The sequence below is a fragment of the Sturnira hondurensis genome, unplaced genomic scaffold, assembly GCF_014824575.4.
Source record: "Sturnira hondurensis isolate 20B ecotype Veracruz unplaced genomic scaffold, ASM1482457v3 Scaffold0006413, whole genome shotgun sequence".
Classification (NCBI taxonomy): domain Eukaryota; kingdom Metazoa; phylum Chordata; class Mammalia; order Chiroptera; family Phyllostomidae; genus Sturnira; species Sturnira hondurensis.
In genome coordinates, this window is record NW_028079044.1 from 621565 (window position 1) to 645564 (window position 24000).

The 24000-nt window shown below is 38.3% G+C and overlaps 1 protein-coding gene across 1 annotated transcript in view; it reads left to right on the forward strand.

The window, feature by feature from the left end:
• PPP1R21 (protein phosphatase 1 regulatory subunit 21) overlaps positions 1-24000 on the forward strand; it is a 61898-nt gene that overhangs the window by 36571 nt on the left and 1327 nt on the right. The window contains exons 14-21 of the mRNA XM_037047849.1: positions 3481-3608; positions 6563-6715; positions 9115-9207; positions 11788-12030; positions 14956-14988; positions 16172-16288; positions 18523-18621; positions 22371-22499. Of these exons, the coding sequence (XP_036903744.1) occupies positions 3481-3608; positions 6563-6715; positions 9115-9207; positions 11788-12030; positions 14956-14988; positions 16172-16288; positions 18523-18621; positions 22371-22499 (995 nt within the window). The remainder of the gene's footprint in view (positions 1-3480; positions 3609-6562; positions 6716-9114; positions 9208-11787; positions 12031-14955; positions 14989-16171; positions 16289-18522; positions 18622-22370; positions 22500-24000) is intronic.

A 24000-nucleotide genomic window follows, 5' to 3' on the forward strand; every position in this document is an offset into this window, starting at 1 on the left:
GTGGCATACGGGGTGGAACTGAAGTGTCTGGTGTCAGAGCGAGAGCTGGGGGACAGCTTTCTCCCAGACAGAACTGCTGGCAGAGGCCATGGTTCCTTTTTTGAGCCCTCCCCTCCATAGCAGCAGAGCAGTGGGCACCATATCTGAGACTCTGTCAACCTGGCTTAGATTGTTTGCCCCACCATGGTGATTCTCTGAGGCTCTGCCCAACTAACAGGCCCACCCAAGCTGTTAACAATGGCTTTTCCATATGATTGGGTTGTCGTGGCTCATGCTTCATATCTTCCTAAATCCTCTAAAACAAGCAGCAGCTGGCTTCAGTGGGCCCCCATACCTCTTGCTAAGTGGTCCCAGGCCTGGCACTAGGAGCAACTAGCTTTGGATCACAGTCTTACCACAATTGGGCACCTCTAAACCTAGCACGAGTAGCAGCTATCTGCAGATCACTATAGTTCATGTCAAGTGGCCCCAGAGAGAGTACAAGCAGTGACTGACCTTGGCCTGCACCTCCTGGGAAACCCCAGAGCCTGCACACCCAGTGGACAGCTACAGACCACATCAGAACACCACTACCCAGCAGCCTCCACAGGTAGTGCACTGTGGACTCAGTGGGCATCAGAGCCCTGCTGAAGTGGAGTGGGCCCGACACAGCTGATCCTCCACGGAGGGCAGAGGTTGGTGGCCAGTAGTCATAGCCAGTCCCTGCAGTCGACTGGCCTGGGTAAACCTCTTCCACTGACCTGCCAAAAGCAATGAAGTCTCAGCTACAAGAGGAGGGTGTACTCAGCCCACATTGTGGGCGCACCTTGAGTACCCAGCTTGGATGACAGGGGAGGCTGTGCCACTGGACCCTACAGGACACATACAACATTAGGCCAAGCTACTAAGAGTCATAGCAGCTCTACCTAATACATAGAAACAAACACAGAGAGGCTGCCAAAATGAGGAGAAAAAGAAATATGGCCCAAATGAAAGGTCAGAACAAAACTCCAGAAAAAGAACTGAACAAAGTTGTGACAAGCAATCTGTCAAATGCAGAGTTCTAAAGGATGGTTATAAGGATGCTCAAGGAACATAGTGAGGACCTCAACAGCATAAAAAAGATCCAGACAGAAAAAAAGGATACACTAATGGAATAAAGAACACTATATAGGGAATTAACAGCAGAGTGGGCTAAACTAGAATCAAGTAAATGATTTGGAACATAAGCAAAAAACCACCAATCAGAACAACAAGAAGAAAAAGAACCGCACCCCCCTGCCCCCCGCTGCAAAAAAATGAGGATAGTGTAAATAGCCTGTGGGATAACTTCAAGAGGTCCAACATTCACATCATAGGGGTATTGGAAGGAGAAGAAAAAGAGCAAGAAATTGGAAACCTATTTGAAAAAATAATGAAAGAAAATTTTCTTTTTTTGGTGAAGGAAATAGACATACAAATCTAGGAAGCACAGAGAGTCCCAAACAAGATGGATATGAAGAGGGCCACTCTAAGATACATCCTAATTAAAATGTCAAAGGTTAAAGATAAAGAGAGAATCTTAAAAGCAGCAAGAGAAAAGTAGTTATTTACTAGGGAGTTCCCATAAGACTGTCAGCTGATTTCTCAAAACAAGCTTAGGAGACTAGAAGGAATTGGCAAGACGTATTCAAAGTGATGAAAAGCAAGGACCTACAACCAAGATTACTCTACCCAGCAAAGCTAATATTTAGAATAGAAGAAGAGATAAAGAGTTTCCCAAACAAGAAAAAAACTAAAGAAGGTCATCATCACCAAACCATTATTATATGAAATGTTAAAGGGACTTATTTTAAAAAAGATCAAAACTATGAACAGTAAAATGGCACTAAATACATTTTTATCAATAATTGAATCTAAAAAACAAACAAAACAGAAACAGAAGCATGGATACAGTTAGTGTTTTGATGGTTACTAGGGGAAGGATGTCTGGGGCATGGATGAAAAGGCGAAGAGATTAAAGAAGTACAAATTGGTAGTTGCAGAACAGTCATGAGGATGTAAAGTACGGTATAGGAAAGGGAGCAGGCAAAGAACTTGTATGTGTGACCCATGGACATAAACTAAGCAGGGATTGCCAGAGGGAATGGGGAGTGCTGGGTGGAGGGGGCAAAGGGAAAAATAGGGACAACCGTAATAGCATAGCCAATAAAATATAATTTAAAGATAAAAAACTGTACTTAATTAAAAATCTATATAAGTATATGTGCACATAAAATATTTTTAGCAATAATGTTATTCATAAAATTTACAGCAATTTTGTATTAAAATATGCTCATATCAGGTTGAATCTCAAATACCATTTTTTCTAAATAGTTTTTTTTTAAGATTTTATTTATTTATCTTTTAGAAGGGAAGGAGAAAGGGAGAGAAAGTGAGAGAAATATCAATGTATGGTTGCCTGTCATGCATCCCCTGCTGGGAACTGGCCTGCAACCCAGGCATGTGCCCTGACTGGAAATCAAACTGGGATGCTTTGGTTTGCAGGTCTGCACTAAATCCACTGAGCCACACCAGCCAGGGCTAAAAGTCTTATTTCCTCTTAATTATTCATTGTCTAAAATTAACTAAATTTCTTGATTCTTAATAAATGAAATTCTCTGTATACATATCTGCTATGAAAGTCAGTTTTCATGTTATGTTATTTATTTTGAGCATTATTGGTAATGATGATGCTGTATAACAAAAGTATTCTAAAAAATTCAAAGGAAGCTGTGTGGTAAACATTTTGTTATTTAAAATATAATTATTCTTTCTTGTAAATCAGAGACTTAATTATTCCCCCATTTTTCCCTTACTTCCAAGACCAGTAAAATTATTTTATTTCTCCAAGACTCAGAAAACCCCAAGCTTAGCTGTTTCACCTACTGTATCTTGTCTTAACATGTTTGTATCTCAGCCTCTGTTCTGTGCTTTTCTAACCCCAGACCCTGGTTGTAATATTCTTGGACTGGAGGCAGTAGCATGTGAAAGCAGACACTGGAGCACCCAATCCTTGTTTGGCTGTGTAGACATCTCTCATTGTTACTAGCTGACTAGCTAAGAGCCCGTGAGGATTGTGGGACATTTTGCTTCTGTTGGCTGCTCTGTTCCAACCTCATGGTTTGCTTATATAAGTACAAGATAAATTTTCATTTGTGCCTACTGGATTATCAAATTAGGGTTTTTAACTGGTAAATACTGGTCAGGGTTACTTACCTGGCTCTAGATTAAAGGCTAACATTTAAATGAGGAACTGCAGGCTGGTGGCTGCAATAGAGGCATCAGGATGGTGTTAAGTGACCCTCATTCCTCTATTCTTTCCATGTGGATCGTGACCTAACTGATATTCAGCACAATCCTGATATTTAGGACTATTTTTTGAGTGAATTTGTAAGAATAGATATGAGAAGTTAATGGGCTGGTTATTTATATGCCACTGTGTATGGATAGTAATGAATTTTCATTCAATTGCTTTTACAGATATTTCCAAACATTATAGTCAGAAAGCTACAATAGAACATGAACTTCCAATAGCAACACAGAAGCTCATAACGACGAATGACTGTATCCTGTCATCAGTAGTAGCATTAACAAATGGAGCAGGAAAGGTAATTTTTCTCTGGTTTATGTTGACATTAAATTCCATTTTGAAATATGCTCCTTTTTCCCCATCCTTGAATGATACAGGAAATTGATTTGTAAAAGGATATTGGAATATCAGGCTTTTTGTAAAGTAAAGTTGTCTCCTTTTTCCTTCTCCCTGCCCAATATTTAAAACAATATGGTTTTAAAAAAAAGAACAACTTAGTTGTTGCTAAGTATTTGTGATGAGTAAGGGGATCACTCAACTCTTATGTTTTCATGAGTTATCTGATGATTTGAAGATTCTAGGTGGACTCAATATAAACACCCTTGTGTATATCAAAGGTCTGTTATTTAGAAATTAGGATACATAAAAAGAAAAAATCTCCTGTTAATATTTTGTTTTATTCCCTCCAAGTTTTTTTGTTTGTACCTTGGTAATATTTGTGGTAATACTACCTTTGTGGTTTTGTATTTTAACAAGTACTTCTAAAGTGCCTTCAACATACGTCTTTTCATTGAACTTTTAATATTGGATAATGATCATTTGGATCATTAAGTACTTAATTATTATTATAAAATGACAAAAGTGCAGTTTCTTTGAAACTCATTTTATCTTGGATATCTAGTTTCAGCAGAAGTCACATTCTAAGAATGTATGTTCATTTGGCTGTCATCAACACCTTTACAGATTAAGATTTCTATGAGAATTACCTATATGTATAAAGCTGAAAGGACTATATTCAGGACTATGTTAGCCTGTTTATTTCAACAGACTCAATGCAGTTTCTCAAGGAAATGCTAATTTCTATCATGTTTATATACCATTATTCTTTGACAGGTTGACTATAATAGAAAGTTTTTTCCAGTAGTTTAAGTTAATCAGAAACGATCATAGATTATGTCAAATATTCAGTGTCATCTTCCCCAGGCTCAGACGAGGCTGGCCTTTGTGTCAGTTTGCTGTAGTTTGGGGACATGATAAAATGGTGTTTTTGTCGGGTTCTGTCAGGAGACCTGTGTCTACAGGATTCTTTAGCCAGAAGGCCACACCCACTGCTCCCACTTTAATGCTTTTGTCTACAGACGTGCTGGAAGCTTTCTGAGGATAATTCTAACTTTGATTCCATTAAGACATTGCAGAAAAAGAGAATGTTTGCATTTTACCAGAGTGTCTGCATTTGCCACTTTTAATGAGAACTGTGGAATATTAAATACCTGTATATTCATAGTTTATTTCTGATTAGCTTTGCCTGGAACCTTGAAATGTTATTTCAAGGAAAGGTGTTTGATCTTTAGTCTGAATTTTTTACAAATGGTTTTTAGATAAAATAAGTGTCTGAACTAATGGTAGTCTGTGGTAGCTTAATACTTAGCTAATCTGTTTTGATTCAAATAAGTTTTGTTGTTTGTAATTTTAAGAAACTCAGTTGGGAAGTGTAATATGCACATGAAAGAACATTTGGGAAGGGTAGAGACATATTAGAAAGAGGAAAGAAAATAAACCTCACTGTATACTAAAATGCAAACACTGGGTATGTGATTGTCCATGTCATTTATGAGGGACATGTAGCTCAAGAGTTGTAGGTCCTCACTTTTTTGAATACCCCCTAACAATTTTGTTTGACAAAGCAAAGTATTAATGAAAAATAAAATTTTCAAACCACTAGCAATTAGTTGGCTACTTTTTGAGCAGTTTTTGCCAATGTAGAATACTGTGTTCCATGTCACATTTTTTACTTTTCAAAATAGAATACTTTTTAAGGTCTCCAAGGTGTTACTTTTCCTGGCTAAGTACTTTCTTAGATATTTTTATTTATACTACCATTTTATATATCACTGTAGTTTATAAATCATGGCTCTGCAAAGTTACAGTTAAGGATCTTTGTGGCAGCTCATGTAGATTTAATAAAGGTTAAATTAGAAAGTGACAAGGGTCTACTTAATTAATTCAGTCTTTTCTATTACTGGGTTGGCCAAAAAGTTCATTACCTTGTTTCCATAAAATAAAATACACATTTTCCATTTTCATGCATAACTTTATTGATTGGGATATTTTGAGTGTGTTGGCTCTCTCTCGCTATTGGCTTCTGGTGGGTAGAGGCCGAGGGTGCTGCTAACCATCATCCAATGCATAGTCCAGCCCCACGGCAAACACTTAGTTGCCTACAATGCCAATAGTACCAAGAAACTTTGCAAACCACTTTTGACACGTTCCATTAGTCACTGCACCTTCTCCATACACTGCACAAATCTTTTTTTGCTTTTCAGTTGGGTTTTGACCTTTCTTGAAGTAATAAAGCATAATATGCCAAAAATGTTGCATATTTTTCCATCTTCAATATTGATATGGCTGCACAAAAATTCACCAGTTTTGATAATTTTTTAAAATGACAGCTGTCACAATACATACTAACAAAATTGTTCTGAATGAAGTTGAAGACAACTAAACACTACTAGAGCCATTGTACAGAAACAATGTAATGGACTTTTGGCCAACCCAATATATTTGTGACACACAGAGTGAACTTTACGGAATTAAATTTAAGTAGAAATTGCATATTCAAGACGCCTGTGGCACGTCTTATGTTGGAATTTGAAACATTTAAAGTTAAAGCTCAAATGGACTATATAGCCCAAATATGTGTATTTTGAGAGTAATGGCAGAATTAATGAGGTCAATAGGTCGTGAACATCATCTAGGAATATTCTGAATAAACAAACAGTTTTGGTTTTCAGGAAGAATAAAAATTGTCTAAATTAAGACCTATCAGAAGTGTAGCCTCAATATTTGTACTGGTATTGTTTTTTTATTATAAATCATTGCCCAGGCATTCTCAATTAAATGTGGGCTCTTGGGCAGGTGCTGAAATTTTATTTCCATTCTAGCATCTTTAACTTTTCTTTAAAAGCTATTACATACATATAGTAGATGTATTATGGGAAAACAAAATCTGTCTTCTTGTCACACTTCATTTAGATTGCATCTTTCTTCAACAACAATGTGGACTACTTCATTGCCTCACTGAGCTATGGGCCTAAGGCAGCCAGTGGATTCATTAGCCCTCTTTCAGCCGAATGCATGTTACAGTACAAGAAAAAAGCTGCTGCCTATATGAAAGCTTTGAGAAAGGTTTGTGAGCTTCTGTTAACTTTTAAGTCAGAGGACAAACCAGGAATAATTCAGAAAATGGCAAGAGTTTTTCCACAATTATTCTTATTTAGGTTGTACACAATTTCGAGGCACCCACTTCTAGTGGGTGTTGGGGTTCTTTGGGGAGGAGGAGGTAGTAGAGACCCAAACCTCGCCTGACATGTGATGGTAGATGCATAGCTCATGTTGGACTCCAGTCCCTGGCACCTGGTAAACTGTTTAGGGTGAGGCAGCCAGGCAGCCAGTAAGTGTCAAACTTCAGAAAATCTTTACATGTAGAAACAGAAAAATAATTGGAACTCATTTATAATTTTTATGTGAATATAGTAAGAATACACAATCATTGCAAAAAGAAACCAGAAGATGGAGACAGTTATGGTCACCCCAGATCTTACCACCCAAAGTGAGCTACTCTTAACTTTGTTAGAGTATCTCCACATACAAAAAAACTTCAGTGCATGTATGCACACAAACACACATGCTGTATAAAAGCATTGTGTTTGGAAAAATACAGTGTTTTAGAATCTTTTTTCCTCATAAAACAGTGTGGATATCTTTATATATCAAAAGATGTGCATCTGGAAATATAAATTATTCTTTTTTAACGTCTTTATAGTATTTCATTCTATAAATGTGTAATAATTTAATTAAGTAGCCTACTTCTAGTGGATTTTTAGGTGGTTTCGTATTTCCCACTGTTATGTGCAATACTATAGAGGGTACTTTTTCACATGCAACTCTGTGCATTTGTTTTTACCTTTCTCTCTCTGTTTCTTTTTAAATTTTACTTATACATAATGCATAAATACATTCTTGTATTACATGAGGACATTACAGGTAAATTACAATCTCTAATTCTAGTTCTGCTCCAGAGGTAACTATATAGTTATCAGTTTGGTGTATAACCATCCTGACTCTCTTGGAGCATTTATATGCATCTGTATAAACCTATAGACAATACACAATACATAGAATTTTCTCTTTTTGAACTTAAGTGCATGTTTTATTATGCAACCTCCTTTTTAGATTTAAAATGTTTTAGAGATGTGTTTGTATCTTTATACATGGTGGCCAGTATATTCCTTTTAAATAAGGCATAGAATTCTATAATGTGGGTGATCCGTGGCTCACTTAGGTATTCCCTTATTGGTGGTCATTTAGGTTGATTCCAGTTCTTTACTGTTGGAGTACTGCAGTGGATGGTTTTACAGATGCCTCCTCGGGCACGTGTACGGAATAACAAGAAGTGGAATGTTCTGGGCCATGTGGTTTGCACATGCCAAATTGCCCTTACAAGTGGCTATACTGTTACACTTCTAGCAGTATATAAGGCTACCTATCTCCCTGTATTTGTCTAATTGTTTTAAGATATCTTTAAGATAAATTCCCTAAAAAGGAATTGCTGGCTCAAAGTCTTATGAGTATTTCATATTTTGACATATTTTCATATTTTGAAACACTTTAGGAGGGTTGCCTATTTATAGTTTACTATCAGTAGAAGTGTAAATTTAACCCATAAATTTAATATTTGTCAGCCTCAGACAAGAGGCTTCTTATATTATTTTAATTTGCATTTCTTTGTTTATTACTGAAGTGGAATATCCTTTCTTAAAGTGATTGTGAATATCTGTTCTGTCAAATTGCCTGTTTAAAGCATTTATCTGTTTTTAAATAAATGTTTTTAAATAGAGTTGAAAGCACTCCTTATATTAAGGATTTAAATCTCTTACTTATATTGTATTTCCCCTCAATTTGCTGTAATGATTTTCAAAAACAGAAGTTTGAATTTTTATATCACACCAGTGTTTTCCTTAATGGTGGTGATTCTCAGGGAGATCGTAGAAAGTTGAGGGACTCCCTAAAATTGTAGGCATGGTCACATATTTTTTTGGTCTGAATTTTTGGCTTGAGATTTTTAATCCATCTTGAAATTACTTATTCTAATAAAAGGCATAAAAATGGGAATATAAATAGTTCTCTTCCTAAGTTATTAGCTGGTTGTTCTTGTACCATTTATCCTGGAGAAAGTCTACCTTTCTCCATTGACTGAAAAAGGCATCATTTGTCACATAATATATTTTTGTATGTGCTTTTGTCTGTTTCTAGAGTTTCTGTCCTGTTCCTTTATCTCTTGTTTTGGTGCAGGTCAATATGGTTTTAATTAGGGTATCCTGTAACTTGGATGACAAGTTCATCTTCATTATTTTTCTTTTTTTTTATGAAAAGAACTTTCTTTTCAAATATATTAAACGAAATAGTCTGTTTTGGAATACCCCTGAATTTATTATCAAGCTCCATTTAGCATTCTAATTTGTATATGGTGAATCAGGAAGATGATATGATCGTTTTCTTTCATTTTTATGATGCTTTTCCCATAGCCCCTCCCAGAGTCTGTGCCTTACGAAGAAGCTCTGGCAAACCGCCGCGTCCTTCTCAGCTCTACTGAAAGCCGAGAAGGCCTTGCACAACAGGTATGGCACCTGGACAATCACACTTGTTAAAGAGCATAAATGTTGAACGCCTTGGAAAAGGTTTTTAACATTCATAGGGTGATTTAAAGGCTATAGAAATAAATATGTAAAGTTAATTGTTTAACACATGCTGAAAAGCACCATAAGATAATTCATTTTGAAAAGCATTTCTTTATACTCTAAATTTAAAGTCCTCTTGATTCAATTGGTGTTATAATTACCAGTGAAGTAATATCAACACATTTTGGCCTTGATGATTAATTCTTTCTTTGGGCACTACATTTCAATATCTGGAGTAATAAGGCTAGGGGGAAAGGGGTTAGAAACTCAATTATTTTATGAGCAGGAATAAAAAAATTTTAATATTCAGTTGGTTGTTTCAATTTGAGGCAGGAGGTAGGAGGTACTATGTTTATATAAGTTGGTACAAATGGATACCAGTTTAGCTTTTGTCAGAGATGTGTTCGCTTTACCACTGGCTTGCTTTCAGTGTTGGGAATGTTTATTTTAAAGACAACAGAAATGCATTAATCTGAGACAATATTTTGTCTATGCTGACCTTATTTTCACTGGACACACACACCATCACTTATCTTTTCATTATTAGTATGCTCTGATGTTGGAACTAAAAATTTCATCCACAGAATAATTTCTGAAAAATGGAATTCCTGAGACAAACAATAAAATGTGGAATATCTAAAAAAATGATTCTGGATATTCTTATTTTATGTGAAGAAAGTAAGGCTCAAAGAACTGAAGCAGCTTTTCCCCAAAGTAGCTAGTAAGTGGCGGAACTGTCTGGCTTCAGGGCTATTACTTTTCCCACCCTGCCATTGGTCAGCTGCAGGCTAGCCTGATAAATACTCTGGGTCTCACTTCCTGCCTCTCTAAAGTGAGGATAATATCTTCCTTTCAAGGTCTGGGAAGGATTAATTGAGCCAATGGGAGGCAGTGTGATACAGTGAAAAGACTCAGACTTGTGAGCTAGACAGATGGGGGTCCCAAATCCTGGCTCTGCCGTTTGTTAGCTCAGCAGGTGGTTTAGCTGCTGGGAGCTTTAGTTCTCTTTGAGAAATGCCAACTGCAGGACTGTTAGGGGGCCTCCGTGGGGCAGTGGGAGGAAAGTGCCGGGAATAGTGCCTAGTGCTCGGTGACTGCTCAACTGTGGTAGCTGGTAAAGCATTTGGAATTCACTATAAGATTTTATTTTATGTATTTCTTAGGCTTTTATTTGTCCTGAGAATTCACTTTTTAAACTTTTAGTGGAAGTGTAATGTACTTAAAGAACAGTATATAAATCATTAATATACGATATCCCAATGAATTAATGTAGCCAGTTACTAGGACCCCAGTAGCCTTCCTCTTGCTTCTTTTCAGTTGCTTTTGTTGTCTCCCCCAAAGAAAATCATTATCCTGTGTTCTGACACCATACATTAGGCTTGTTGCCTGATACTGAACTTTTTATAAAATGAGATTATGTAGTGAATACTCTTCCACTTCTGGCTTCTTTCACTCAGCATTGCATTTGTAATCTTCACCTGTGCTATATATAGTTGTAATCTGTTCATTTTCATTGCTTTTGAGTATTTTATTGTGTGAATATATATTAATTATTCTTACTGCTTATGAGTATTTGGGCTGTTTTAAGTGTTTGGCCATCATACATGTCTTTTGGTAAACATGCATGCATTTCTATTGGTTATATACCTAGAAGGGAAATTATTAGGTCATAGGGTATTATATATTCAGTTTTAAAAGATCCTCCCAAACAGTTTTTCAGTATTTGTCCCCAATTCCACTCCTCTCAGCACTATACTGTGATTATTACTGTTACTCCACAAACATGCCCACCTTTGTATTTTCTCTTTTTTTTTTCAATTACAGTTTATATTTACTATTATTCTGTATTAGTTTCAAATGTATATCAGAGTGGTTAGATAATCATATACTTTATGAAGTGGTCCCCTGATATCTCAAGTACCCACCTGGCCCTATACATAGTTACTACAATATTATTGACTATATTTCTTATGCTGTAATTTACATCTCTGTGCTTATTCTGTAACTGTCCATTTGTACTTCTTAATCCCTTCACCGTTTTAAAAAATATATAGTCATTTGGGTGATTTTGAATTGCTTTTCCTTGATAAAAGGTGACATTGGGCACCTTTTTTTATGTTTATAATTTTGTTTAAGTGTCTATTCAAGTCTTTTTTTCTTTTATCTATTTCTCTATTGATTTGTTTATCTTTTTCTTGATTTGAAGACTGCTTTAATGTGTTCTGGATATTAGTCCGCTATTAGATACATGTTTGTTCTTCCATTTTTTGGCCTTCCTTTTTATTCTCTTAATGATACCTTTTGATGAATAGAGATTTTATTTTACTATAGCTCAATTTCTTAATTTTTGGATGTCTTTTTTGCATCCCGTTGAATAAATTGTTCCCTATTCCATGGTCAAACTTTTTTGGTTTTGCCTCTATGAGGTAGTTTTGCTTTACATTCTGTAAAGTATTATTTTAGCCACTAAATTTTATCTCCATCATCCTCTAAGGTGCAAAACTCTCTGTTGCTTTCAAGGTTCAGCAGAGTTTGGAGAAGATTTCTAAACTGGAGCAGGAGAAAGAACATTGGATGTTAGAAGCACAATTAGCCAAAATCAAGCTGGAGAAAGAAAACCAGCGAATTGCAGATAAGCTGAAGAGTACAAGCAGTGGGCAGGCGGTGGGGCCAGCCCAGGAGAATGCCTCTGCAGTGAATGCTTCAGGCCAGGAAGAAGCCTCAGCTAAGTCCGAGCTGGAGCCAGTTCATAGCACCAGTCTGGTGAGTGCCATCTGTTTTTAATGTTAATGGCAAGGATCTAACCTAATGTTAGTTAGGTTAACTATATAAACATGTCAGTTTATAATAGGAATAATCTGTGTGCTTTAGAGAAAGCAAGTTGGTAAGCGGATGCCTCCTTCCAAAAGCATTTGCATTGAATTCCCTCTGATTTTACCTGAGACTTTCCCATGGTGAGGGCTGTGTTCCTGGAAAAGATACAGCAAGTCAAACTTAAGATGACTCTGTTTTTCCATAGAAACATTTATAAAATGGAATTATATTTCTGCTCAAAGGCTAAATGCCTAGGTCTTTATAGAAATGCCACAAATACAATTTTAACCAATTACGTGGTATATTTCTAGACATTATAAAGCTTTATGGCATACGTTAAACACAAGGATCCATCATGTTAATTTTATTTCATAAGGCAGTAGACTGGCAGGTTGTCTTGCAACTTTATATTTAACTGCAGTGATTTAGAAAATGAAGAAATGTCTCTTTTGGAGGTATAGAAATCAAAGTTACTTTGAGAGAAGTTTTCTAATTATACTATTCTGCCTAATGTTTTGACATTAGAAAATTTAGTAAAAGAGAAATCAGGAAGGGGGGAAAAACCCTTTACAATCAGAAAGGTCTCATTAAGGGCATTTTTATAAGCATTTCTTAAGGAGAGCCATAGTTGTTCTTGAAGTCCTTGTCCTAAGGTGTGTGACTTTATCCCATAGCTTACTGATGCTGTTGAAGAAAAAGGTGTGGTCCTTCTCACATTTACCTTGCATCCGATTCAGAGTATACCTAATAGTGAAATATACAACCCGACTTATTTTCAAAACGTATACTGACCTCACTGTTCCTTAATAATATCAGAAACTTGAATTATTGTTAAATTTTCCTAGGTCTGATCATGTTATTATGAATAATTAGGAGAATAAATAAATTTGGAGGAGCTAAATGCCGAAGTTCAGTCATACCTCAGTACTTGTTGGCCTCAGAACTCGTCAAACCCTGTATTTGTTGCATTTTGGCAAGAAAAAAATGCTTTGACACTTAGTACCTGCTTAGGACTCGAGACACCTGCTAGAACTTGTATGAGTCATGATGCTGCCCCTCAAGAGGAAGCGCTTGCTTGGTACTTGCAATGAGTTCAGAATGAATTAACAAGTTCTGAGGCACCACTGTTCTTAGGGTCAGGTATCATAATGTCTGTAGTTTACTTTCAGATTGTTCAGAATAAATATATACATGGAGATAAAGTAAATATAAAATGTTCATTAAGTATAGGTGGTGGCTGTACAGATGTTTTTTAATACTTTGCCCCCAACTTTATGTATATTTGAAATTTTTATTATAAAATATGAGGGAGAGGAACAGAAAAATTTTATAGAAAGGCAAAAGACATAATGAAACTTCTCAGTGTTTGGACCTGAATGGGTGCCATGCTCACAGAAGAATCCCAGAGCGAGCCCTGCACAGAGGCTGTGGGATCACAGAGAGGTCTGTGGAGGCTCGGGGAGCACATCACAGGGAGGTAACGTGAGTGCGCTGCACGGATGAGCAGGGCCCAAGGCGTGAGAAGAGTGCTTGAAGGAGAAGGCGCTCACTGCAGAACTCTCTTGCCGTCTGCCCCTCGCAGATTCCTGCCAAAAATGACCCGGAGACAACAGAGATAAAAGAGGTGGTGTTTTCTGTCTTCCTTGTTGTGTCTGCTTTTCAGTCTTTCTTTTTATTCCCTCTCATGTAAGGTATAGTTGAGATTGCCTCACTTACCACATTTTCCATGAGCCCCGGTTTTGGGCATGGTCTTTGATAGTCAGGATTAGAGACCCAAGGTAGGGTTGGCCACCTTTCATTTTTTATGTGATTGAATATACTCCGTTTCCTGAGTTGCTCTCAGTGGAATAAGAGCTTGGATAGACATCTGTATGGAGGAGCTTTGTGCCGTCCCAGACTCTCAAGTCCTAACTCGGGAGTGAGGGGGTGAGAGTGGGGAGGCAGAATGGGTACCAAAGTAGTCATATTTGAATATATAAAATTAAACAATTGGTCCCTGTAAACAGTTTTTAACTGAAAGGGAAAGACTAATTGCTACTCTTGCTTCAGTGAGTAGAAAAAGAAGTCTTATAAAAGACCGTTTATAGCTAGGTGGGCACAATATTCTTTAGTACACGTTCAGTTGATCTGCTCACTGTTCAGAGTGTTGCTCGTGAGAATATTATTTAGAACCTGTGAAAACTTTATTGGGTGTCACCTGATGAACAGAATACATTGCACCTGAGGTTCCAATAGACTTTGTAAGTTATTGTACCCAAGCACATGAACCATGACCTGAGTAACCATGACTTTCTGTTTTCCACACCTCGATCCACAGAACCGAGCTTTAAACCTGGCATCACTTTAATGTGTCTAAAATTACATGTTCATTGATTTAAATCTGAAATGAATATTTATTGATGTCATAATAACATTGCATCAAAAATGTATTTGTCTCCTTTTGAATTTTCAGCCAGTGGTTTTTTTTTTTTCCATGTTTTGAATGTTCTGTTATGATGGTCATTATCTTGGCTGTCACTTTGGAAATAGGCACAGAAATGACAAGGGGAGTCAGAAGCTATTCTTCTCTCTTCACAGTTTGTTGGTTTCAGTGATGAAAATGACTAACAGCATTTTGACAGAGGAAATAGTGATGATCGTTACTTGTTACTGCCTCATGGGAGAAATAGCGAATGCGGGTGCCTCTCCGCAGGTACTGCTTCCTCGCAGTTTACTGCAGTTGTGTTTTAGCACAATCCCAGGGCGATCTAGCATTCCAGCCCCAGTGCTCTCTAAACGTGTGAACCAAGAAGAGAAAATATTATGTGCTTTTAAACTATTGTGTTTGAAATGTAAACAGTTTATTCTAAAGAATTGTTTTCCCTTATGTTCCAGATTGGGGTTTTAACCAGGACATCTGACAGTGAGGTAATGTGTGCTTGGCATCATATCATTTGTTAGTAAATATCTGGCTGTGTGTTTGTTGACAAAGCCTTACAAACGCCAGCTTTGTCTAATTGTGTTTTCTGACCATTCTAGCAAATATGGAGCCAATGTTTTCTTCCTCCATCAGTGGGTCCACGTTGCTTTTTCCTCTGGTTCTATTTTAACTGTCCCAACAAATTATAGCCTGTTTTGTAAATGCCTCGTTGAATGACTTGAGTTGGCAGTTTGACAAGGTGTGGCTTGAGCCAGCCATCAGCTCCCTGGCACGCTGGGTGAGGCTGAGAGCCGTCAGCCCGCCCACTGGGCGGGCTAAGAAAGGGGCTTTTCGGGGGGCTATGAACAGGGTGCTTGGTAGTTGTTTCCAGCCCTCGAATGAGTGCACCCAGGTCAGATTTGGCTTGTCACATAGGGTTGCAAATTTGTTTTGAAATATTATGAGATGTAACTTTATAAATAACAATTAAAAGAACATTGAAGTCATGTAACTTACCACTCAGTACAGTGAGCTGGTAAATATAGTTCAACATGGTTGATAAATTCTTTGATTTCCTTATTGGCCTTATACTTTCAGTAATTTTGAACTTCTACATACATTTTTTAACTAAATTCAATAGTGTGTCATTGCTAGAGTAACTAGGAGTAACTACTAGTCTGGGACAAGGGTAGTATTGCTATTTATTATAGCAATAGTTTAATTGATTAGTATCTTTAAGACCATTAAAGCTATCTTAAGGTAATGTTGGAGGAAAAAGAATGTTCAGATTTTAGGGGTTCCAGTACATGGTCCCTTTTTCTTCCCCTTTTCCAGTTAGAGAAGGACACAGGAGTCAGACGGAAATTTTGAAAGTCAGGTTTATGGCTAATAAAAATTGATGGAGGGACATGGCCCCAGGGCTTCCCAGTACCTCAATTCTGCTCTGTTCTCGAAGCCACAGTCTCATTCTGAGAGAGGCAGATGCTGAAAATCAAGAAATTCAGAGTAGTCATTTCCCTGCCCTGTCTGAAGTTTCTTTGAGGGGTAGGAAAACAGTGACTCCCCAACAAATTTCATATGAACGTGTACAAAACATTGTGTCTTTTTCCCTAACATGAGTTCCTTTTTATTTTTCTAGAACTGCTTCATCTCACTGGCATTCATTTATTTAGTTATGTGTGTTCTATTCAGCTTCCAGATGTGGAATCTCGTGAAGACTTAATTAAAAATCACTACATGGCAAGGATAGTGGAACTGACGTCTCAGCTGCAGCTGGCTGACAGTAAGTCGGTGCATTTTTATGCTGAGGTGAGTGGACAGTCAGTCAGATGTGGTGGTTTTTCCCAACCCCTTCAAGAACTGGGTCACTGTCCCGGTCTCCCCCCGTCCTCTAGAAGAGAGAAGTCGGTGTCCCTATACCAACCCCAAATTTCATTTCAATAAATATAGCACTGATCTGTCATTTCTAAGTTGGTGAAAAATAGTTGAGACTGACAGGTATCTTTTCTTATGGTCATGTATGTTTTGGGACATTACTTCTAGAGAGCTATACTCAGGTAACATTCATAGGCCAAGGAATTTTCATGTAGGGAAATTAGAAAACAAAATATGCCTTTTTCCTTTTTAAAAAAATACTTTCCAGTTTCTAAATGACATTTTGTTGAAATGAGTTATGTAAGTGATAAAAATATATCCTTTTTGTCCTGGCTGGTTTGGTCCAGTGGATTGAGCGCTGGCCTGTGAACTGAAGGGGTGTGGGTTGGATTCCCTGTCAGGGCACATGCGTGGGTTACAGGCCGGGGCCCTGGTTGGGCATGTGTGAGAGGCAGCTGATCAATGTTTCTCTTGCACATTAATGTTTCTCTCCCTCTCTTCCTCCCTTCCCCTCTCTCTGAAAATAAATAAATACAATCTTTAAAAAAACAACCTTTTCAACCATTAAAATATTTAAAAATCTTACTTTTTGTTAACATTTTCTTCTTTCCTCACTAAATAATTCATTTTCTTGAGAACTGGAAAAACACTGCAAAGTAATCAATAAAATTATATCCCATTGATTAGAAGGGAAGAAAATGAAGAAAGTACGGTATCAAAGAGTAAGGAACAAATAAGGTAGAACATCTAAGAATCCATGTAGGTGTCTGCTTTGAAATTTTACATTAAAAGATCAGCTGCAGATATCAGACAGAATTATAATGCTGTTAATTGTTAAAGATTTTTTAAAAAGACAATATCCTTTATTGAGACCTTCCTTTGTGATTTTGTCCAGTAACTGCAGAGGTGGGGAATAGGAGGCCAGTTGCTGAACTGGAGAAGGGCTTTGTTTTTTTTCCTGCCAAAGGAAATGATGTGCTTAAGCTGGGTATTGATCATAAGCAACCATTACGTACTGGTTTGATGAATGGATCAGTAGGGACAGCTTGAAGGGCCCTAGAAAATAGGGAGGACAGCAGATTTGATGACTTACAACAAGCCCGCTGGAGTACTTAGCATCTGAGCTATGTGGTGTGGTACAAAATCATGTCCTTATTTGGATCCCTAGCTGCCTCCTGAGTTGGTGTCCAGACTTGATTGTTATCTTCATGAGGACCCGAGCCTTGTAAAACTCTCTCCGTCTTCTTCAGGTGTGGTGCTGAGCACACAGATGTTTGGTTAATAGAGAGGGGTTGATTTGGCTGTCTGAGCCTTTCTGAAATGAGTGGGGATGTTGGAGGCTGTTTCATTTGCTTATCTGAGTAAATGTCTGCAGCACAAATGTGATACAAGAATTATCAAATTGTCCTAGTTTCCCCTCATTTGTAAACAGGAAGTGGTAACCCCCCTGTGTGACTTCACTGGAATGATTAGTCTGAGCATCTGATGTTGACAGAGCATTCGAATGTGTCTCAGCAGATTCTCCTTGTCAGTCTCTGGGCCACATCAGAAAGTTTGGTGATTCTTTCAATGGCATGCCCTCTTTAAACAAGAATGTGAGAGAGACTTGTTTTTCTTTTTTTCTTCTGTCTCTGGGCAGTCTAGGTTTGGTAAAACCCCCAAAGAAAGCAGCTGGGGTATTTACAATCCTGCCCTCAGTTTTTGATTCCATGTAGATAGAGTAGACTGTAAAGCTTTTGTTGTTCCTGTAATGTGGTCTTTCGTAAAGGACTTAAAACACAAGAACAGTATCTTAGGATCCATATTGCCTAGTCAGATGCCATTGACAATGTTTGAAATAACTGCCTCCTTTTTGACCAGTGAGAGTATAAATGAATCCTGGGTAAATGTAAAAAGTTTTTATGTTTTTTGTAACCACTGGTCATTGGACCAGAGCTAGGGGGAAAAATTGATGAGCTTGGGTTAGTAGACATTTTGTTTGCTTATTAAAGTAATCCGAGTGGGACCTCATTTTCCTGATGTGTACTCTAGTCTGTAGGTATTCTGCAGGTATTGTGAACGGAGGTAGGGCTTTGGTTTGGGGGACTGTTTTCTGATAATCTTCCCTGATGTGAATTTGCTTTTGGGAAATGCCCCCTGTGGTAATGGAATGCTTTCTGATTTAACAGTGCCGAGCACTCTCTAAAAGACTAGCCTTGGCTGAAAAGTCCAAAGAGACACTGGCAGAAGAAATGAAAGTAGCAAGTCAGAACATCAGCAGACTTCAGGTGAGTTCAAAAGCCATTTAAAAATTTTTTTGCATTCAGAGTTCTTGGGCAGCAAAGTCAGCATTTGCTTTCTAAAGGAGAGGCATGGGTGACAGACTTGCTTAATGCAGGGTTGCTCCACACCTTCTATGGGTAAAAACACAATATCTGTGTTTTAGAAGTAAAACAGATACTTCTCACATCTCACATAGTGAGATGAGATATACTTCTAAAAATAAAAAATAAAGTCTATTTTGTCTAGAGAAAATAAAATAGAGTAGTAGTATTTGACCTCTAGACACACATCTTTCTAACCACTTTAGTTCTGACTTGTTTTATTTATTTATAAGATTTTATCTATTTATTTTTAGAGACAAAGGAAGACAGGGAGAGAGAGGAAGAGAGAAACATGAATGTGAGAGAGAAACATCAGTTGGTTGCCTCTCTCACGCCCCCACCTGGGGACACAGCCTGCAACCCAGGCATGTGCCCTGACTGGGAATCGAACTGGAGACCCTTCGATTTTCAGGCAGAGCTCAATCCACTGAGCCACACCAGCCAGGGCTCCAACTCATTTTAATGTAACATCTCACTTATGTAAGACAAAAGTGGTTATATTGTTTGTTTCTCTGACTTGACTTTGATTTTAAATAGTTTTGTAGTCAGCATTTCTTTTTATAAGTAAAATTACTTTTATTTTTAAAAGCGAAAAGATAATTCATTATATAAACAATACTTTTTAGCAGAATGCTAGCTGTCATTATCCACTTTAAATGAATTATGAAATGTATGCAGCAGTTAAAGCAAATAGTTATATTTCTTTATACCCTCCATGTACCTTCTTTGTATTTCTCAAAATTTTCAACACTATTTCAAAAAATATGATGAATATTTTAATCACAAAGTGTCACCTTTGCTGAGTCAGCAGTATTTATCGGCTTATGTCACAGTTGCCAATTATGGGTTAAAATACCAGTAATTACTTCATTTACAGTAGCACTGAGCTTCTGTAAAATGTTTTCGTTCCAAATATGGTGGTGTGGTCCACAACGATGTCAGTGAGAAAGCATTTTTAAAACAGTACCTATTTACCCACAGTTCGTTCTTTTCCTCCTCCCTGTTACTCCCTGTCCCATTACTTTAATTCTGTTCCTTCTCTTTAGTGTTTCATAAAACTGAACTAAACTAAAAGCAAAATATTTCTCCTTACTCACTGCTTAGTTTTAAAGCCTTGTTTCCAGAAAGCCCTCATTAAATATAAACATGACTTGGGCAAAGAAAAACACATGAGCACAGCAACACCCACTTCCTCCTGGTTACAGATTAGTGTGTGAGATTAGCTGGGAGCACAGGATTAATGGAAGGGGCTGTGGAGAGTTTAGGGATGGGAAAGGAGGGAAGGTGTTTCTTCCAAGGACAGTCCTGCCTGGAAGGTCTGCGGGCCATCTAGGTGTGACATGGTACCTGAGGCGGACTTCCCCACCTCAGCAAAGGCTTGAGAATACCTGAGGGGATTTTGAAAGATCAAGTAGCTCTTGTTTTTTTGTGATAATTTTATACCTGGCATAGAAGGAAATGCTTATATTTTTCTAAAGACATTGAGAACTTTTTGAAGGCTCATAAAAACTTTTCCTTGTGTTTTTTAACTTTGTTCTCTTTGTTAAGCCTTTGACTTAACCTTCATATTAATTGATCATATAGGTCATTTAGAAAAGTTGCTTTTCCAATTACTTAAAAAATAAATTTAAAAAGCTTTAGAGTGGTATGACTGAGTTTTTTTAAAAATATATTTTATTGATTATGCCATTAAAGTTGTCCCATTCCCCCCCTTCATTCCCCTCCACCCTGCACACCCCCTCCCTCACCATTCCCCCTCTTTAGTTTATGTCCATGTGTCACAAGTTCTTTAGATTCTATATTTCCCATACTATTCTTGCCTTCCCCCTACCTATTTTCTACCTACCGTCTATGCTACTTATTCTCTGCGCCTTCTCCCCCCTTCTCCCCGTCCCACTCCCCTGTTGCTAACCCTCCATGTGATCTTCATTTCTATGGTTCCACTCCCAATCTAGTTGTCCTCTTGGTTTGCTTTTTTTTTAAGTGTGGTTGTTAATAACTGTGAGTTTGCCGTCCTTTCACTGTTCATATTTTTTATCTTCTTTTTCTTAGATAAGTCCTTTTAACATTTCATATAATAAGGGCTTGGTGATGATGAACTCTTTGAACTTGACCTTATCCGAGAAGCACTTTATCTGCTTTTCCATTCTAAATGAAAGCTTTGCTGGATAGAGCAGTCTTGGTCATAGGTCCTTGCCTTTCATGACTTGGAATACTTCTTTCTAGCCCCTTCTTGCCTGTAAGGTCTCTTTTGAGAAATCAGTTGACAGTCTGATAGGAGCCTTTGTAGGTGACTGTCCCCTTATCTTTTGCTGCTTCTAGGATTCTCTCCTTCATTTTAATCTTGGGCAATGTAATTATGATGTGCCTTGGTGTGTTCCTTCTTGGGTCCAACTTCTTTGGGACTCTCTGAGCTTCCTGGATTTCCTGGAAGTCTATTTCCTTTGCCAGACTGGGGAAGTTCTCCTTTATTATTTGTTCAAAGAAATTTTCCACTTGTTGCTCTTTTTCTTCTGGTACTCCTATAATTCGGATGTTGGAACGTTTAAAGATGTCCTGGAGGTTCCTAAGCCTCTGCTCATTTTTTTGAATTCTTATTTCTTCATTCTTTTCTGTTTGGTCATTATTTTCTTCCTTCTGGTCCACTCGATTGATTTTAGTCCTAGTTCCCTTTCCATCACTATTGGTTCCCTGTGCATTTTGCTTCATTTCACTTAGTGTGGCCTTCCTTTGTTCCTCTAATTTGTGACTAAAATCAACCAGTTCTGTGAGCATCCTGATCACCAATATTTTGAACTGTGCATCTGATAGGTTTGCTATCTCTTGGTCGCTTAGAAGTATTGGCTCTGGGGCTTTGAGCTGTTCTTCTACTTGAGCCACAATGTTTTGGTCTGTTTGTGCTCATTATGTATGAGGGGCGGGACATGAGGTGTTCACCAGGGCGGGGCAACCCAGGTTGGTGGGTGTGAGGCTGTATGTGGGGGCAGGGTCAGAGAGGGGCAGTGGTACTTCCTCTGCTCTCTCCTGCATCTCGGTCCACTCTGCCGCTTCCACAAACAAATTGGGCCCTTCTGGTACTGGTTCCTGGGTGGGTGGGCTTGTGAACCCTCCAAGACCCTGTGGGTCTCTCCAACGAAATCTCTGTGAGCCTGATAGCCTCTCCCAGCACCTCGACCCCCGAAAGTTTTTCCAATTGGTGCTTTTATGCTTTAATTCCTGTCGCTGGGGCCCTGTTTTACGTGGTGTGTCTCACTGCTCGCTCCTTTGCCTGGTTTATCTGCGTGTGAATGTGTGACCACGATCAGCCAGCTGCCTTGTGGGCCTCTCTGGGTCTGTCTGTTGCCACTCCACACCTGATATCTGCCAACCGCTGCCTGCGTGCCTGGGTCGGTCCAGCCGCTTTTTCCTGCACGATCTCGCTCCACCAGTTGCTGACTCTGCCCCTCTTACCGGTCTGGATGAATGGTTAGTTGTTGTCAGACTTCCGTACAGTTCAATTTTCTGTCTGTTTTGGTAGTGTTTTTGTTACTAAATATTTGTTGTCTTTAAACTTGGTTGTGCGAGGAGGCACAGTGTTTCCACCTATTCCTGCATCTTGGCCAGAAGTTGACTAGTGGGGTTTTGACTGCCCGCCCTTTTCCTTTGCCGTTTAGGATGAACTGACGACTACCAAGAGAAGTTATGAGGATCAGTTAAGTATGATGAGTGACCACCTGTGCAGCATGAATGAGACACTGTCTAAACAGAGAGAGGAGATTGACACACTAAAGATGTCCAGTAAGGTAAAAAGAGGAGGGGTGTAATTTCTGTACAATATAATATTCAGTGTATTTAATATAAGATATTTCATTGCTGTGCATGCCAGGAACAAAAGGTTAAGAGTTTTAAAGCATTTATAAGTCATTTTATGTATATAATTTGTCCTATTATCCTAAAGTAAAATTAAGTTTCTTTGGCTGAGTTATAAGTTGGGAGGAGGTCTGACATCTAAGGCCCAATACTGTGTCCTTTGTTTTTTGGCATTTCTGCTATGTTGTGTAAGTTTGGGGGATTCTTAGGAGGTTTATTATGGGGCTTGCTGTTTTTCATGTGAATCTAAAATGGTGCCGTTGAAGAGTAACCCTCTTTAGCAAATGTATTCTCAGATATATCCATCTAACCTAAGAATGTCTTATCCTTTTAATTCCAAAATGTTCCTTTGATTTCATTTCACATAAAGCCTCCAGGCTGGGGTCAGTAGACACTGGGATTATTTTTATGTTGAAATGCATCTCCACATGTCATGAAAAGTAGGCTTCAGGAGGCCTGGGACTTGGTTTCATGCACCATGTCAGATGCCCAGCACATTTTGGTAACTCAGACAATGCTGTACCACCACCAGCTTGGATTTACTGTCTCCAGCCTGTGCTGTTTGAAATCCACTGCTGCCCCTTATTGATTCAGCAGGCACTTACTGAGTTCCCGCTGTGTGCTGGCACTGGGAAGGAAATCGAGATAAACAAACCGTGGCTTTATTTATCGTCTGCCAGCGGTGGTGCAGGGCAGCATTCTGTTTAATTGGCATCTCCTTGGAAAGTATATCACGTTGATGTATTGGAATCTGCGTTATATAGTTTTGTTTCTCTGGGTAGTTTCATGATATTGATTGGCCTCTGGTTCCTTCAAGAGTGTCTGTGATGCTTTTCTGGGACATCTTGTGATGATTGTAACCAGCCAATGTGGTTTTGATTATGGTTCCCCAGTTACTTGTGCTTCAGGAAACTTGAGCTTGGAGGTAGGAGGTGGGGGTTGGTTCTCTTAAAGAATGCCTCCTTTAACCCTTTTGGCCTCTTGGTATTCTAGCAGGGCACTAGTTAGCTGATGCAGAAAGAACATACATTAGTCCAAGCAGCATAAGAAAGCCTATTTTAGCATTTAACATATGAAAGAAAGTAGCAGGAAAACTTCAGACTGCAGAGCTGCAGAATGCATTTGGTTTTGAGTGGAAAGGGTCAGTGTTGAGTACAGCGGAGCTCACTGTAGCTACTTTAGAAGTTGGAGAATTTTCAGGCTCTCGCAGAACTTTTTAATCTAGTCCTTAAAATACTTGTCATTGATAAAGCACTGAGTTAGAGATCCTTCTTCAGTTTGTACTCTATATTGTTAACCTTTCTTTGATTATGCTATAATTGCTATTGCTTTTCCCCCTCCCTGTCCATTAACAATTCAGATTGCCAAAGCATTATCTTATGGCTGAGATGACATTATCTCCATTGGATACCAAGTAAACATCCTGAAACCATT